Here is a 13414-nt window from a genome sequence, read left to right as displayed (position 1 = left end):
TACGTTGCCTATAACAAAGAATACCGATGCAATGTTCAGGTAAATATCGAGGACATAAACAACGAGCTAATGGAATTCCAAAACCGATGCCGCAAGTTGCCAAAAGGCCTGAAGGAATGGCCCGCGTTCTTCGCCCTAAAGAAAACCATCGACGACTTTAACGACATGTGTCCGCTCCTAGAATTAATGGCCAACAAAGCCATGAAACCTCGCCACTGGCACAGGATCGTAGAAGTGACGGGCTACTCGTTTGACCTCGAAAGCGAGGGTTTCTGCTTGAAGAACATCCTGGAGGCGCCTTTATTGAAATATAAAGAGGACATCGAGGACATTTGCATTTCGGCCATGAAAGAAAAAGACATCGAGGCGAAATTAAGGACCGTGGTGAATGAATGGTCGTCTCACGAGTTGACGTTCATGACGTTTAACAACAGAGGAGAATTATTATTAAGAGGAGACACCACTGCTGAGACGATTGGCCAACTGGAAGACAGTTTAATGGTGCTTGGCTCGTTGATGTCGAATCGATACAACGCACCATTCCGCAAGCAGATACAACAATGGCTCACGGATCTGTCGAATACAAACGAAATACTAGAAAGATGGCTGCTGGTACAAAATATGTGGGTTTATCTAGAAGCCGTGTTCGTTGGTGGTGACATAGCAAAACAATTACCGAAAGAAGCGAAAAGGTTTAGTAAGATTGATAAGAGCTGGCAGAAAATCATGCAGAGGGCACATGAGACTCCGGGAGTGGTACCATGTTGCGTAGGAGATGATTTGCTTAAGCAACTTCTGCCACATCTGCAGGAACAGCTGGAATTGTGTCAGAAATCTCTTAGTGGGTACGCATACAATTAGTAATTGTAAATAGTAAACGAAATTGCTACAATGATTGGTGCAATTGCAGATATTTAGAAAAGAAGCGTATGATGTTCCCAAGGTTCTTCTTTGTATCAGACCCTGCTTTGTTGGAGATACTTGGTCAAGCTTCTGATTCTCACACGATACAGAACCATCTGCTATCTATTTTCGACAATACGCGTTATGTGAAGTTTCATGATATCGAATATAATAAAATGACCGCCGTTATTTCATCGGAAGGTGAAACGATCTTGGTACGTGTGGGATCTTGTTCATAACATTTAATGATATATTTAAACGCTGAAATATAATTTTATCGTGGTATCGCATTAATAAAAATATAATACCGAGCAATTTTTGAAACGTAGCTTGAAAAAGCGGTGAGGGCAGAGGGCTCGGTAGAAACGTGGCTAACGCAACTTTTGCAAACATCGCAACAATCTTTACACTCGATAATCCGGCAGTGTCATTCTATGATAAACGATGCAAACTTTAATCTACTTACATTTTTGGATAAAATGCCAGCTCAGGTCGGTTTACTAGGAATACAAATGATCTGGACCAGGGACAGTGAACTAGCTTTAGCTCAAGCTCGTGCAGATAAAAAGATTATGACAGAAACAAACAACAGATTCCTGGATTTACTGAATACATTGATCGATCAGACTACCAGAGATCTTGCAAAAATTGAAAGAACAAAATTTGAAACTTTGATTACAATTCATGTGCATCAACGTGATATCTTCGATATATTAGTAAGTTGAAAGAAAATAATATTAATATGTACAGGGTGTCCTGTTGTATAGTGTGCAAACTTTGCCAGAGAATATAAAAAAGAACAGTCCAAGTAAGGCTAGTAAATCTAAAGTTTACGTTCTAATATAAAAGATTACTATTCTAGAGAATAAAAAATATAAAAATCTAGAGATCGAAATTAGAGCGTTATTGACATTTTTCTTTTTTCTTAAAAAATTATTTCTTCGTAAAATAATACAGAGAAATTGCACTTATCTGGAAATTTTAGTTAGCTTCTACCGATTGAATTCATTTATCAGAAGTTATGTTGACTGTTCTGTACGAAAAATTATACGTAAAGAGAATTAGTAAAATTTCTTATTACACGACTCGAGTTATACGATCTGTTTCTCCCCCGATGATTTCAAATAAATCGAATTTTACTGTATTTCTGTTTACCTCTGAAAGAATATTAATTTATGAGGTTTCGTACATAGTGTCGCTTGAATGTACGATCACTGAACGATTTCGAGTGGCTGAAGCAATGCAGATTTTACTTCAAAGAAGACCTTGACAAAACATCGATCTGCATAACAGACGTGAACTTTACATATCAAAACGAATATCTAGGATGCACAGAAAGACTCGTGATTACTCCACTAACAGATAGGTAACTACAAATGTCACAACAATAAATTACGATAAATACGTAAATATTATAAAGTTATGTATGCCTTTTTCTTCTATTTTATTTCTTACTTTATATTTCTAGATGCTATATAACTTTGGCACAGGCATTATCGATGTCTATGGGTGGCTCACCTTGTGGTCCAGCCGGAACAGGCAAGACCGAAACTGTCAAAGATATGGGCAAAACTTTGGCCAAGTATATAGTAGTATTTAATTGTTCGGATCAAATGGATTATAGGGGATTAGGACGTATCTATAAAGGACTAGCACAAAGCGGATCTTGGGGTTGCTTCGATGAATTTAATAGAATCGAGCTACCAGTGTTGTCTGTCGCTGCTCAACAAGTTGCAGTTGTTTTGGCTGCGAAAAGGGAGAAGAAGAAGCAGTTCGTTTTTACCGATGGAGACTTGATCGACATGTGTCCTGAGCTTGGAATATTTATAACGATGGTAAATAAAAGATAACAAACGTATTAATACTGTAATGTAAAGTTACTTTCTTGCAGGAAACCTTGTATGTGATGTAAAAGTTAGAATTATAAGATAAGAATTACGTTACAGAATCCTGGATATGCTGGTAGAAAAGAACTTCCAGAGAATCTAAAGATACAGTTCCGCACCGTCGCTATGATGGTACCTGATAGACAAATCATTATTCGAGTAAAACTAGCTAGCTGTGGTTTCCTGGAAAACATCACGCTTGCTCGGAAATTTTACACTTTGTACAAATTGTGCGAAGAACAACTTACAAAACAGGTAATTTATTTAAAAACACAGTAACTAAATTGTAATTTCAATAAACATCCTGTTCATTTGTAAAGGTCCATTACGACTTTGGTCTAAGAAACATATTGTCCGTATTAAGAACATTAGGAGCGTCGAAAAGGGTAAACTCCAAAGATTCTGAAAGCACGATCGTTATGCGTGTTTTAAGAGATATGAATCTTTCGAAACTCATAGGTACATAATTATACTTATTACTATACTAAGAATATCTACTATTACCACTTGCAAGGACATATGTATAAAATAAATGTTATCTATGAAATAAATGTTAGTATTGAGTACATTAATTATTTTAGACGAGGACGAACCATTATTTATATCATTGGTGGCTGATCTGTTTCCAAATCAAGCTCTTGAAAAGACTTCTTATCCAGAGTTGGAAGCTGCTATTAGTCAACAAGTAGAAGAAGCTGGATTGATATACCATCCGCCGTGGGTGCTAAAATTAATACAGCTGTACGAAACACAAAGGGTAAGACATGGAATAATGACCCTAGGTCCGACCGGTGCAGGAAAAACCACTTGTATACATATTTTGATGAAAGCTTTAACGCAGTGCGGCAATTTTCACAGGTAATTACATTGAAAAATATTTTTCGAATAATTTATATGGTAACATAAAAATTCATTCTTAGTCCGCGAAATCATTTTTTTTCTTCATTTTATCTTATATATGTTCAAATGTATAACGCCATGTCCATTGCCATTTATATTTTTCAAAAATCGTTACGAAACACCGTTAAAAATTGTTTTTTCACCAAATAATATAACTTAAAATGATTTAACTCGGTCAATGATCAGGAACGTATTTTACAGAGAGATGAGAATGAACCCAAAAAGTATAACAGCTGCTCAAATGTTTGGCCGATTGGACGTGGCGACTAATGATTGGACGGATGGAATATTTTCAGCTTTATGGCGCAAAACATTGAAATTAAAAGAAGGAGAGTACGTATGGATGGTGCTTGACGGACCTGTTGATAGCATCTGGATCGAGAACTTAAACTCTGTACTGGACGACAATAAAACTCTCACTCTTGCGAATGGTGACCGATTATCGATGTCATCTAATTGCAAGATAATCTTTGAGCCTCATAATATCGACAATGCAAGTCCAGCTACGGTATCTCGTAATGGAATGGTGTACATGAGTTCATCAGGATTGGACTGGAGTCCTGTGGTGACTGCTTGGTTGAAAAGTCGAACACCTTTGGAGCAAGAAGTGTTTGGTCAATGTTTTACAGATTCTTTTACGCAGGTAAAGACACGTAATTGCCATTCTATAAAATATTTAAAAACACATTATTTATATGTCGGGTTTACATTAGAATTAGGGTTAAGGGCGTGAAACGAATCTTCGTTTGGGTTACACGTTGTCGTTATGCAATAGAGAAGACATTGACTAGTGCAAATACGATTATTATAGAACCGGACAAGTAACCGTGGTAGTTAGGTACTCGAGAAACTAATGACAATGATCCTAGGTTCAATAACGAATCCGCGGTCGACGGGATGATAGATGAACGTACTCACAAAATCTAAGTCGGATGCGTAATATTCACTGGTCGTAAAGGGTTACTCCTTTCATCAGTGAGAGCGCGAGCGAGAATGCCTTTCCCGTCCCGATGATGCCACAGAGGAAAACTATAATGGGGTGTGTCTAAGGACACGAGATCATCGGATTCGTCGAGAAAAGCCTTCGTTCAGAAAGTAAGGGAAATTGGCGTTGCTGCTAATTGGTCAATCTCCATATCGGTGGTTAGAAAAAGATGCTAGCCGCCCTCGAGGGAAAGTTGCTAGTGGGAGACGCCGCTCGTTGAAAAATAGGTCTCCCCTATTTTCCCGTAGTTGGGACAAAGACTGTTTGTCTGTTTGAAGGACTTTAGTTGACTAAATCTTAAGATTTATAACGGGCCCTCGAGCTAGCCGAACATGTACTGCGGAGACGCATCGACATCTGGCAATCATCTTACTCGAAGAATAGGGTCTGCGTGTGGCGAGCTACGGGACAGAGACCGTTGGAATGTTTACTGTCGAGTGTTACAACTATTTCCTTTTTAAGGAGAGCTATAGAATTATTCCATGCCTTTGTTAGACAAAGCGTTCATCCCGTGATCGCGGCTACGTTCGGCGACTGGCTGTCGCCTCGAGCCCAAGCTCATTATCACAACTCTCGAACAATTACAATCGGATTGAATAACTACAATTGTTCAATTACAGACTCCGGTGTTCTTTCATCTCCGACATATAATTAGATTAGATAGAGATACTTGCGCAAATTTTGTTCAAATGTTGATAAAGAAAATTAAACGTGAAGAAAATTATATCTTATTTTCCAGATATTTCGATATGTATTTTGTTAATATTTCAAGTTTATATTTGTCCATTATCCCACATTTCCATCTGATCCAAGTGTATAAGTATCCAATTCTAAACAAATTAGTAATGCAATTACAAATTAACATACAAAATTAATCACATTGTTTTACCTTATTACGAAACTATTTTTCCTATTTCATATTTCCTGGAAAAAATGACTATGAAAATATTAAGTTAATTCTAAAAACTATCTATTTGTATCCTAAATAAAATTTCTGATAATATTTTTGTATTACAACATTGTAATATTGTGATATTGTAATTACAACAACATATAATTAATTTATAGATTTATTCATGGAGCACTCAAGCTTTATCGTTGACAATAGACGTTCTACAATGCAACATAGTGCGACAAATGTTATGTCTCCTCGAGGGTCTAATTCCACCCGAGGTACGCATAGAAGAAAACGACGACGAAGAAACAGAAGATGAAAAACGCCAACCGATGACAGCCGAACATCTAAAACGTTTTTACGTTTTTGCTTTGGTGTGGGGTATAGGAGCATTGTTAGAAACATCGGACAGGCAAAAGTATGACTCCTACCTGCGACAAAATTTCGAAAGTTTAGATTTACCAACATCAGAAAAATACCCCGAAGCACAATTGTTCGATTTCTATGTCAGTGAAAAGGGTAAATGGGATACGTGGACAAGCATGGTGACCAACTACGTTTATCCAGAGTATTCGACGCCTGATTACAGCAATGTATTGGTTCCTATACCTGATAACGTGAGAATACAATACCTAATCGATCTAATTGGTCGTCAAGATAAAGCAGTTTTATTAATAGGTGAACAAGGTTCTGCCAAAACCGTCATGATGAAGTCGTACATGAAAAAAGCGAACAGAGAGACCACTTTAAGTAGATCGTTCAATTTCAGTTCGGCTACGAGTCCATATCAGTTTCAGAAAACCATAGAAAGTTACGTGGAGAAACGTCTAGGTAGCACGTTTGGACCACCAGGAGGGAAGAAAATGTTGGTTTTCATCGATGATATAAATTTGCCACAAATAAACGAGTGGGGTGATCAAATCACCAACGAAATTGTTCGTCAAACGATGGATATGAAAGGATTTTATTCTTTAGAGAAACCTGGAGACTTTACTAGCATCGTAGACGTAACATTTTTGGCAGCAATGTGTCAACCAGGTGGTGGAAGAAATGACATTCCTCTAAGATTGAAGAGACAGTTTTGCATTTTCAATTGTACGCTACCTAACGAAGCATCCATTGATCGCATTTTTAGCGTGCTCGGAGAAGGTCATTACAACGCTAAAAGAGGATTTTCAGCGGAAGTTAGGAATCTCGTCAATAAAATGGTTCCCCTGACAAGAACACTTTGGGAAAGAACTAGAGCTAATTTATTACCTACACCGGCCAAGTTTCACTATACCTTTAATCTTCGAGATTTATCAAGAATTTGGCAAGGTATGCTTGGTACACTATCCACAGTTATCGATAAGGAAAGTGTGCTTATGTTGCTGTGGAAACACGAATGCAGTCGCGTATTCAGTGATAGATTCACTATACAAGCGGATAAAGACTGGTTCGATGAAGAAATTCTGAAAGTTGTTAATGAAATGCTAGGGGAGGATTATACGAACATGCTCGATCAAGATCCTGTATTCGTAGATTTCATGAGGTAAGTATTATCAGTACGATCAACCGCGTACTTAATTTAAGTCAGATTATATAGCTTATCACAACAGTAATATTGTCGATCGAAAAAGAGGCGTGGTAAAACTTCTACCTTAAACAAATATTAACATGTTTACTAGCGTTAGAAAATCATAAGAATTGCTCAATTACACGCACCTTTTACCATTTTCGTGACAATTTTTAGAGATGCACCCGAACCAACCGGTGAAGAAGGTGAAGACGCCGACGTTGAGTTACCGAAAGTATACGAACCCGTTTATGACGACCAAATCCTCAGGGACAGACTAGAAATGTTCCTTTCGCAATTCAACGAAATGCAAAGAGGTTCTGGTATGGATTTGGTCTTCTTCCCCGATGCCATGCTGCATTTGGTTAAAATATCTAGAGTCATTAGACATCCAAAAGGGAATGTAATGTTAGTCGGTGTCGGAGGATCTGGCAAGCAAAGTCTCACGAAATTGTCATCCTTCATTGCCGGCTACAAAACGTTTCAAATCACTTTAACAAGGTCTTACAACGTAGCAAATTTTTTAGAAGATCTAAGATATCTTTATCGAACGTGCGGAGCTCAAGGAAAGGGTACGACGTTTATATTTACTGATCTGGATATTAAAGAGGAGGGCTTCTTGGAATACTTGAACAATATTCTGAGTTCCGGGGTTATCAGCAACTTATTCACTCGTGACGAACAGCAAGAGATCATTTCGGAATTGACGCCTATCCTGAGACGCGAAAATCCAAAACGAACGATCAACAACGAACTCGTAATGGATTTCTTTCTTCAGAGGACCTGTCAAAATTTACACGTAGTATTTTGTTTCTCCCCGGTTGGCGAAAAGTTTAGAAATCGTGCTCAACGTTTTCCAGCTCTCATATCAGGCTGCACGATCGATTGGTTCCAGCCTTGGCCCAGGGACGCTCTAATCTTAGTTGCTAAACACTTTCTGCACGACTTTAGCATAGCTTGTACCAGCGAAGTCAAATCTGAATTGGTGAATGCCTTAGGCTCCATACAGGATATTGTTTCTCTGACGTCCGCGGAATACTTTCAAAGATTTCGTCGCGCTACTCACGTCACGCCAAAATCGTATTTGAACTTCATCGGTGGTTACAAAAATATCTACCAAAGCAAACAACATGAACTCGGCGAGGGGGCTAGGCGCATGGATACTGGCTTAGCGAAGCTGGAAGAAGCTTCGATATCAGTTGAGATCTTGAAAAGAGATCTGGCTGAGATGGAAAAAGAGCTAGTTCAAGCATCTGAAAAAGCAGAAACTGTCCTCTTGGAAGTGACAGAAAGAGCAATGCAGGCAGAGGCATTTAAGAATCAGGTGCAAAAAGTGAAAGAGAAAGCTGAGCAATTGGTAGCTTGCATAGCAGAAGAAAAAGCCTTAGCTGAACAAAAGCTAGAGGCGGCTAAGCCTGCGCTGGAGGAAGCAGAAGCTGCTCTGAACACTATTAAACCGGCTCATATAGCTACCGTCAGGAAATTGGGTAGACCACCTCATCTCATTATGAGAATCATGGATTGTGTGTTAATTCTATTTCAACGCAAAATTGGATCGGTTGTTCCGGATACAGCTGCGCCATGTCCAAAGCCTTCTTGGGCAGAATCGTTAAAGTTAATGGCCAGCACCACGTTCTTGCTTCAATTACAAAACTATCCGAAAGACATAATAAACAACGAGATGGTTGAATTACTTCAACCTTACTTTAAGATGGAGGACTATAACATGGAAACTGCTAGACGAGTTTGCGGTGACGTGGCAGGTTTATTGTCCTGGACAAAGGCAATGGCTTTTTTTCATTCGGTGAATAAGGAAGTCCTACCACTGAAGGCTAATTTAGCGTTACAGGAAGCAAGACTCAAGGTGGCCATGGAGGATCTGGCAAACGCCGAGAGAGAATTATCGGAAAGAGAAATGGCCCTGCAAGCGGTTAAGGAACAATATGACTCTGCTGTTTCGGAGAAGCAAAGATTGACAGAAGCTGCAAACGTGTGTCTTAGGAAAATGACAGCTGCAACCGCATTGATTAACGGGTTAGGCGGTGAGAAAATACGCTGGACCGAGCAAAGCAGCGAGTTCAAAATTCAGTTAGGTCGACTAGTTGGAGATGTTTTACTAGCAACTGGCTTTTTATCGTACTGTGGGCCATATAATCAACAGTACAGAGCTAGCTTAGTGTCATCTTGGATGAACATTTTGGCAACTAAATCCATTCCCTTCACTAAAAATCTGAACATTACAAACATGCTCGTAGACAGTGCGACAATGTCGGAATGGACGCTTCAAGGGCTACCAAATGACGAATTGTCTGTACAAAATGCGCTTATCGTAACTAAATCCTCTTCGTATCCTCTGTTAATAGATCCTCAGAATCAAGGAAAAATGTGGATAAAGAACAAGGAATGCATGAACGAACTACAGATTACGTCTCTTAATCACAAATATTTTAGGACTCACCTTGAAGACAGTCTCTCTTTAGGCAGACCATTGCTGATAGAAGACATCGCGGAAGAGTTAGATCCAGTTCTCGATAACGTGCTTGAAAAGAATTTTATTAAATCCGGTTCCATCGAGAAAGTAATCGTCGGTGACAAAGAATGCGATGTAATGCCCGGTTTTATGTTGTACATCACCACGAAATTACCAAATCCTGCTTACAGTCCTGAAATTTCAGCAAAGACATCGATAATCGATTTTACTGTCACGATGTTAGGCCTGGAGGATCAGCTACTTGGTAGAGTTATCCTTATGGAAAAGGCAGACTTAGAAGCCGAAAGGGTGGCTCTGTTCGAATCAGTGATGACGAACCAACGATCAATGAAAGAACTCGAAAGCACTCTGTTACATCGACTCACCTCTTCCGAAGGCTCTTTAGTAGACGATGAAGCGCTTATAAATGTGCTCAGAGAAACCAAAGTAACTGCAGAATCGGTTAATGAAAAACTAAAGGTGTCTGCGTTAACGGAAAAGAAGATCATGTTAGCCCGAGAAGAATTCCGTGCTGTCGCGTCGAGAGGATCTATTTTGTATTTCCTTATTGTAGAGATGAGCAACGTAAACGTAATGTACCAAAATTCGTTGCGACAATTTCTGACTATATTCGATAATTCCATTACCAAATCTGTGAAAAGTCCTATCACTGGTGAAAGAATAAACATAATTCTTCGTCACCTTACCTACGAAGTGTGGGCCTTTACTCTGAGAAGTCTATACGAACGACACAAATCGTTGTTCACCTTGATGCTAGCTATGAAGATAGACTGTCATCGAGGTGTAATTTCTCATACAGAGTTCAACGCTTTTATTAAAGGCGGTGCATCCTTGGACTTAAACGCAGTTACACCTAAACCATTCAGGTGGATTCTTGACATAACTTGGCTGAATCTAGTCGAGATCAGCAAACTAGACACGTTCTCGGATATTCTAACGAAAATCGAATTCAGCGAAAGAGAATGGCGAGTATGGTACGAAAGAGAGAAACCCGAGGAAGAGGAACTTCCTTGCGGATATCAGAAGAAACTCGACGTGTTTAGAAAATTACTTTTGATCAGATCGTGGAGTCCGGATAGAACTTTATCCCAGGCGAAAAAATACGTGGTTGAATCATTAGGGAAAGAGTATGGAGAAACGAAGATCTTGGATCTAGAAGCTACGTGGTTAGAGTCTGAAGTTAGATCACCGCTTATATGTATATTGTCGATAGGATCAGACCCTAGCCCACAGATTACTGCACTGGCAAAGCAAAAAGTCATCCGTAAGCAAGTTGAGAACGTTTAACTTATATAAATATAAAAATAAAAATAAGCTACGATTTCATTTAAAAGTATAATTTATATTTAATATATATTTTAGAATTGCGATCGGTGTCCATGGGCCAAGGCCAAGAATTTCATGCTCGAAAATTGATCTCGGACGCTATGAACACTGGTACTTGGGTATTGCTACAAAATATTCACTTATCACTTCCTTTTTGCACGGAAGTTATGGACGCTCTAGTTGAAACAGACATTGTGCACGAAGCATTTAGACTTTGGATGACTACAGAAGTTCATCCGCAATTTCCTATTGGTTTACTACAGGTCTTTCCTTACATCTGTCAGAAGGGTTAATTTATAGACAAATAAGTTCTTTCTTATAACCAGCGTCATTCCAGATGGCCATCAAATTTACGAACGAACCACCGCAAGGTATTAGAGCCAGCCTGAAAAGAACTTATCAAGGCGTAACGCAGGACACATTGGATTACAGTACGCAATCACAGTGGCCACCTTTACTGTATGCTGTTGCGTTTCTACATACGGTAGTTCAAGAACGTAGGAAATTCGGACCTCTTGGTTGGAACGTACCATACGAATTTAATCAGGCTGATTTTGCTGCTTCCGTTCAGTTTATACAGAATCATTTGGATGAGATGGATCCAAAACGGGGAGTATCGTGGCCAACTATTTGCTATATGCTTGGAGAGGTTTGAAAATTGCATTAATTATACAAATATTTATTAAAATACTTTTGTGTTACCTTATTTTTGGTGACTTACTATCAGTATATCATCGAGTTGCACGTGGTTGTTCCCAATCAAGAAAATCTTCAAAATGATCACACTTCAAAATAATAACAAACATCATAAAACTGAAACGAAAATACAAAAGTTCGTTATACCTAACTATTTTATATTTATTTCTATATGCAGGTTCAATACGGTGGTAGAGTCACTGATGACTTCGACAAGCGTTTGTTAACTACATTTACGCACGTTTGGTTTTGCGATGTACTATTGCGACCTGGCTTCGAATTTTATCGTGGATACAAAGTACCACAAACCAAGAATCTTCAGGGATACTTGGATTACATCGATAGCTTGCCTGCAACCGATACGCCGGAAGTGTTTGGTTTACATCCAAATGCAGACATTACTTATCAAATAAATACAGCGAAAGGAATACTTGACACGATTTTGAGTGTCCAACCGAAAGAAGGGAATGCACAAGGCGGTGAAACTAGAGAAAACGTCGTCTATAAACTTGCTAACGATATGCTAGCCAAATTACCAAAGCAATATAATTCTTTTGAAGTGAAAGAAGCACTTCAACGAATGGGTGCACTGTTACCGATGAATATATTTTTGAGACAAGAAATCGACAGGTATACTTTCTTGCATTCTCTTTTTTATTTCTAAATAATTTGCTCACTAGTCGAATTTCTACAGGATCACCAGAGTCATTAAAGAAGTGTATAACACTTTAACAGATTTGAAATTAGCTATCGAAGGTACCATTGTGATGAGCCAAGGTTTACGAAAGTCACTTGATGCGATGTACGACGCTCGCATTCCCGAGAAATGGCTAAAAATTTCCTGGGAATCGGCAACGCTTGGATTTTGGTACACAGAGCTTTTAGAACGAGATCATCAATTCAGGCAATGGTGCATTTACGGCAGACCTAAGGTCTTCTGGATGACTGGATTCTTTAATCCTCAGGGATTTCTAACTGCAATGAGACAAGTTAGACAAATATTCCTTTTTCGAAAATACTAAATTTAAAATTAATTTTTTTCAACGATAAATGAAATTTATTATTATACAATACCTCGAATGAATTAAAAATAATTACTCGTGATATCATCTCTTGAATTGCATCGATAAGAAAGCTGTCCAATATTTGTAAATTTGAAACAAAATAATTTTGATTTCCAAATCTCTATATTTCGCAGGAAGTAACTCGAGCACATAAAGGTTGGGCTCTTGACTCTGTTGTATTACAAAATTTAATTACAAGATTTAACAAGGAAGATATAAAAAATCCACCTCAGGAGGGAGTATACGTTCATGGCCTATTTTTAGAGGGTGCTTCGCTTGATCGTAAAACCAGCAAATTAGTAGAAAGTAAACCAAAAGTTCTATATGAACAAATGCCTGTGATTTACATTTACGCAATAAACACAACTGCAGGGAAGGATCCAAAACTTTATGAATGCCCTATATATAGAAAACCACAAAGAACAGATTCGAAGTACATCGGATCGATCGATTTTGAAACTGATCATAACCCTCGACATTGGACACTACGAGGTGTAGCGCTTTTGTGTGATATAAAATAAAATAAAATACTCCAAACACGCTATTATTTTTCCTTTCTGCTATAATGTACTCGCTAAATACCAATCACATTATGTAATACTAGAACGTCAGATATAATGCATGTCAAACAGTACCAGTTTGTACCATGTAAGGCTTATCAAATGTCTATGTACACCCTTTCAAAGCATTAAAATTTTCAATATATTCAAATA

The 13414-nt window shown here is 38.4% G+C and overlaps 1 protein-coding gene and 2 long non-coding RNA genes across 4 annotated transcripts in view; 1 reads left to right on the top strand and 2 right to left on the bottom strand.

Annotated features, from left to right (window-relative positions):
* LOC126876658 (uncharacterized) overlaps positions 1-9729 on the bottom strand; it is a 27301-nt gene extending 17572 nt beyond the window's left edge. Inside the window, exon 1 of one of the 2 annotated variants that reach the window (XR_007694412.1) lies at positions 9583-9729. This is a non-coding gene — a long non-coding RNA (uncharacterized LOC126876658). The remainder of the gene's footprint in view (positions 1-9582) is intronic. The other variant, XR_007694407.1, reaches the window with a different exon arrangement.
* Positions 1-13414, top strand: part of LOC126876593 (dynein axonemal heavy chain 5) — a 22864-nt gene extending 9450 nt beyond the window's left edge. Inside the window, exons 19-34 of the mRNA XM_050639512.1 lie at positions 40-845; positions 911-1118; positions 1233-1619; positions 2097-2269; positions 2372-2738; positions 2850-3044; positions 3110-3248; positions 3371-3647; positions 3891-4332; positions 5743-7100; positions 7302-10879; positions 10978-11204; positions 11279-11590; positions 11816-12267; positions 12332-12626; positions 12836-13414. Coding sequence (XP_050495469.1) covers positions 40-845; positions 911-1118; positions 1233-1619; positions 2097-2269; positions 2372-2738; positions 2850-3044; positions 3110-3248; positions 3371-3647; positions 3891-4332; positions 5743-7100; positions 7302-10879; positions 10978-11204; positions 11279-11590; positions 11816-12267; positions 12332-12626; positions 12836-13222 — 9603 coding nt within the window. The 3' untranslated portion in view covers positions 13223-13414. The remainder of the gene's footprint in view (positions 1-39; positions 846-910; positions 1119-1232; positions 1620-2096; positions 2270-2371; positions 2739-2849; positions 3045-3109; positions 3249-3370; positions 3648-3890; positions 4333-5742; positions 7101-7301; positions 10880-10977; positions 11205-11278; positions 11591-11815; positions 12268-12331; positions 12627-12835) is intronic.
* Positions 11433-11987, bottom strand: LOC126876647 (uncharacterized). Its single transcript, XR_007694401.1, has 3 exons — positions 11879-11987; positions 11663-11754; positions 11433-11581 (listed from the first exon to the last, which is right to left on the bottom strand). It is a non-coding gene; the product is annotated as an uncharacterized LOC126876647 (long non-coding RNA).

Source organism: Bombus huntii, chromosome 2 (assembly GCF_024542735.1).
Source record: "Bombus huntii isolate Logan2020A chromosome 2, iyBomHunt1.1, whole genome shotgun sequence".
Classification (NCBI taxonomy): domain Eukaryota; kingdom Metazoa; phylum Arthropoda; class Insecta; order Hymenoptera; family Apidae; genus Bombus; species Bombus huntii.
Note: the sequence above shows the minus strand (reverse complement) of the source record. Positions and strands in the feature narration are given on the sequence as shown.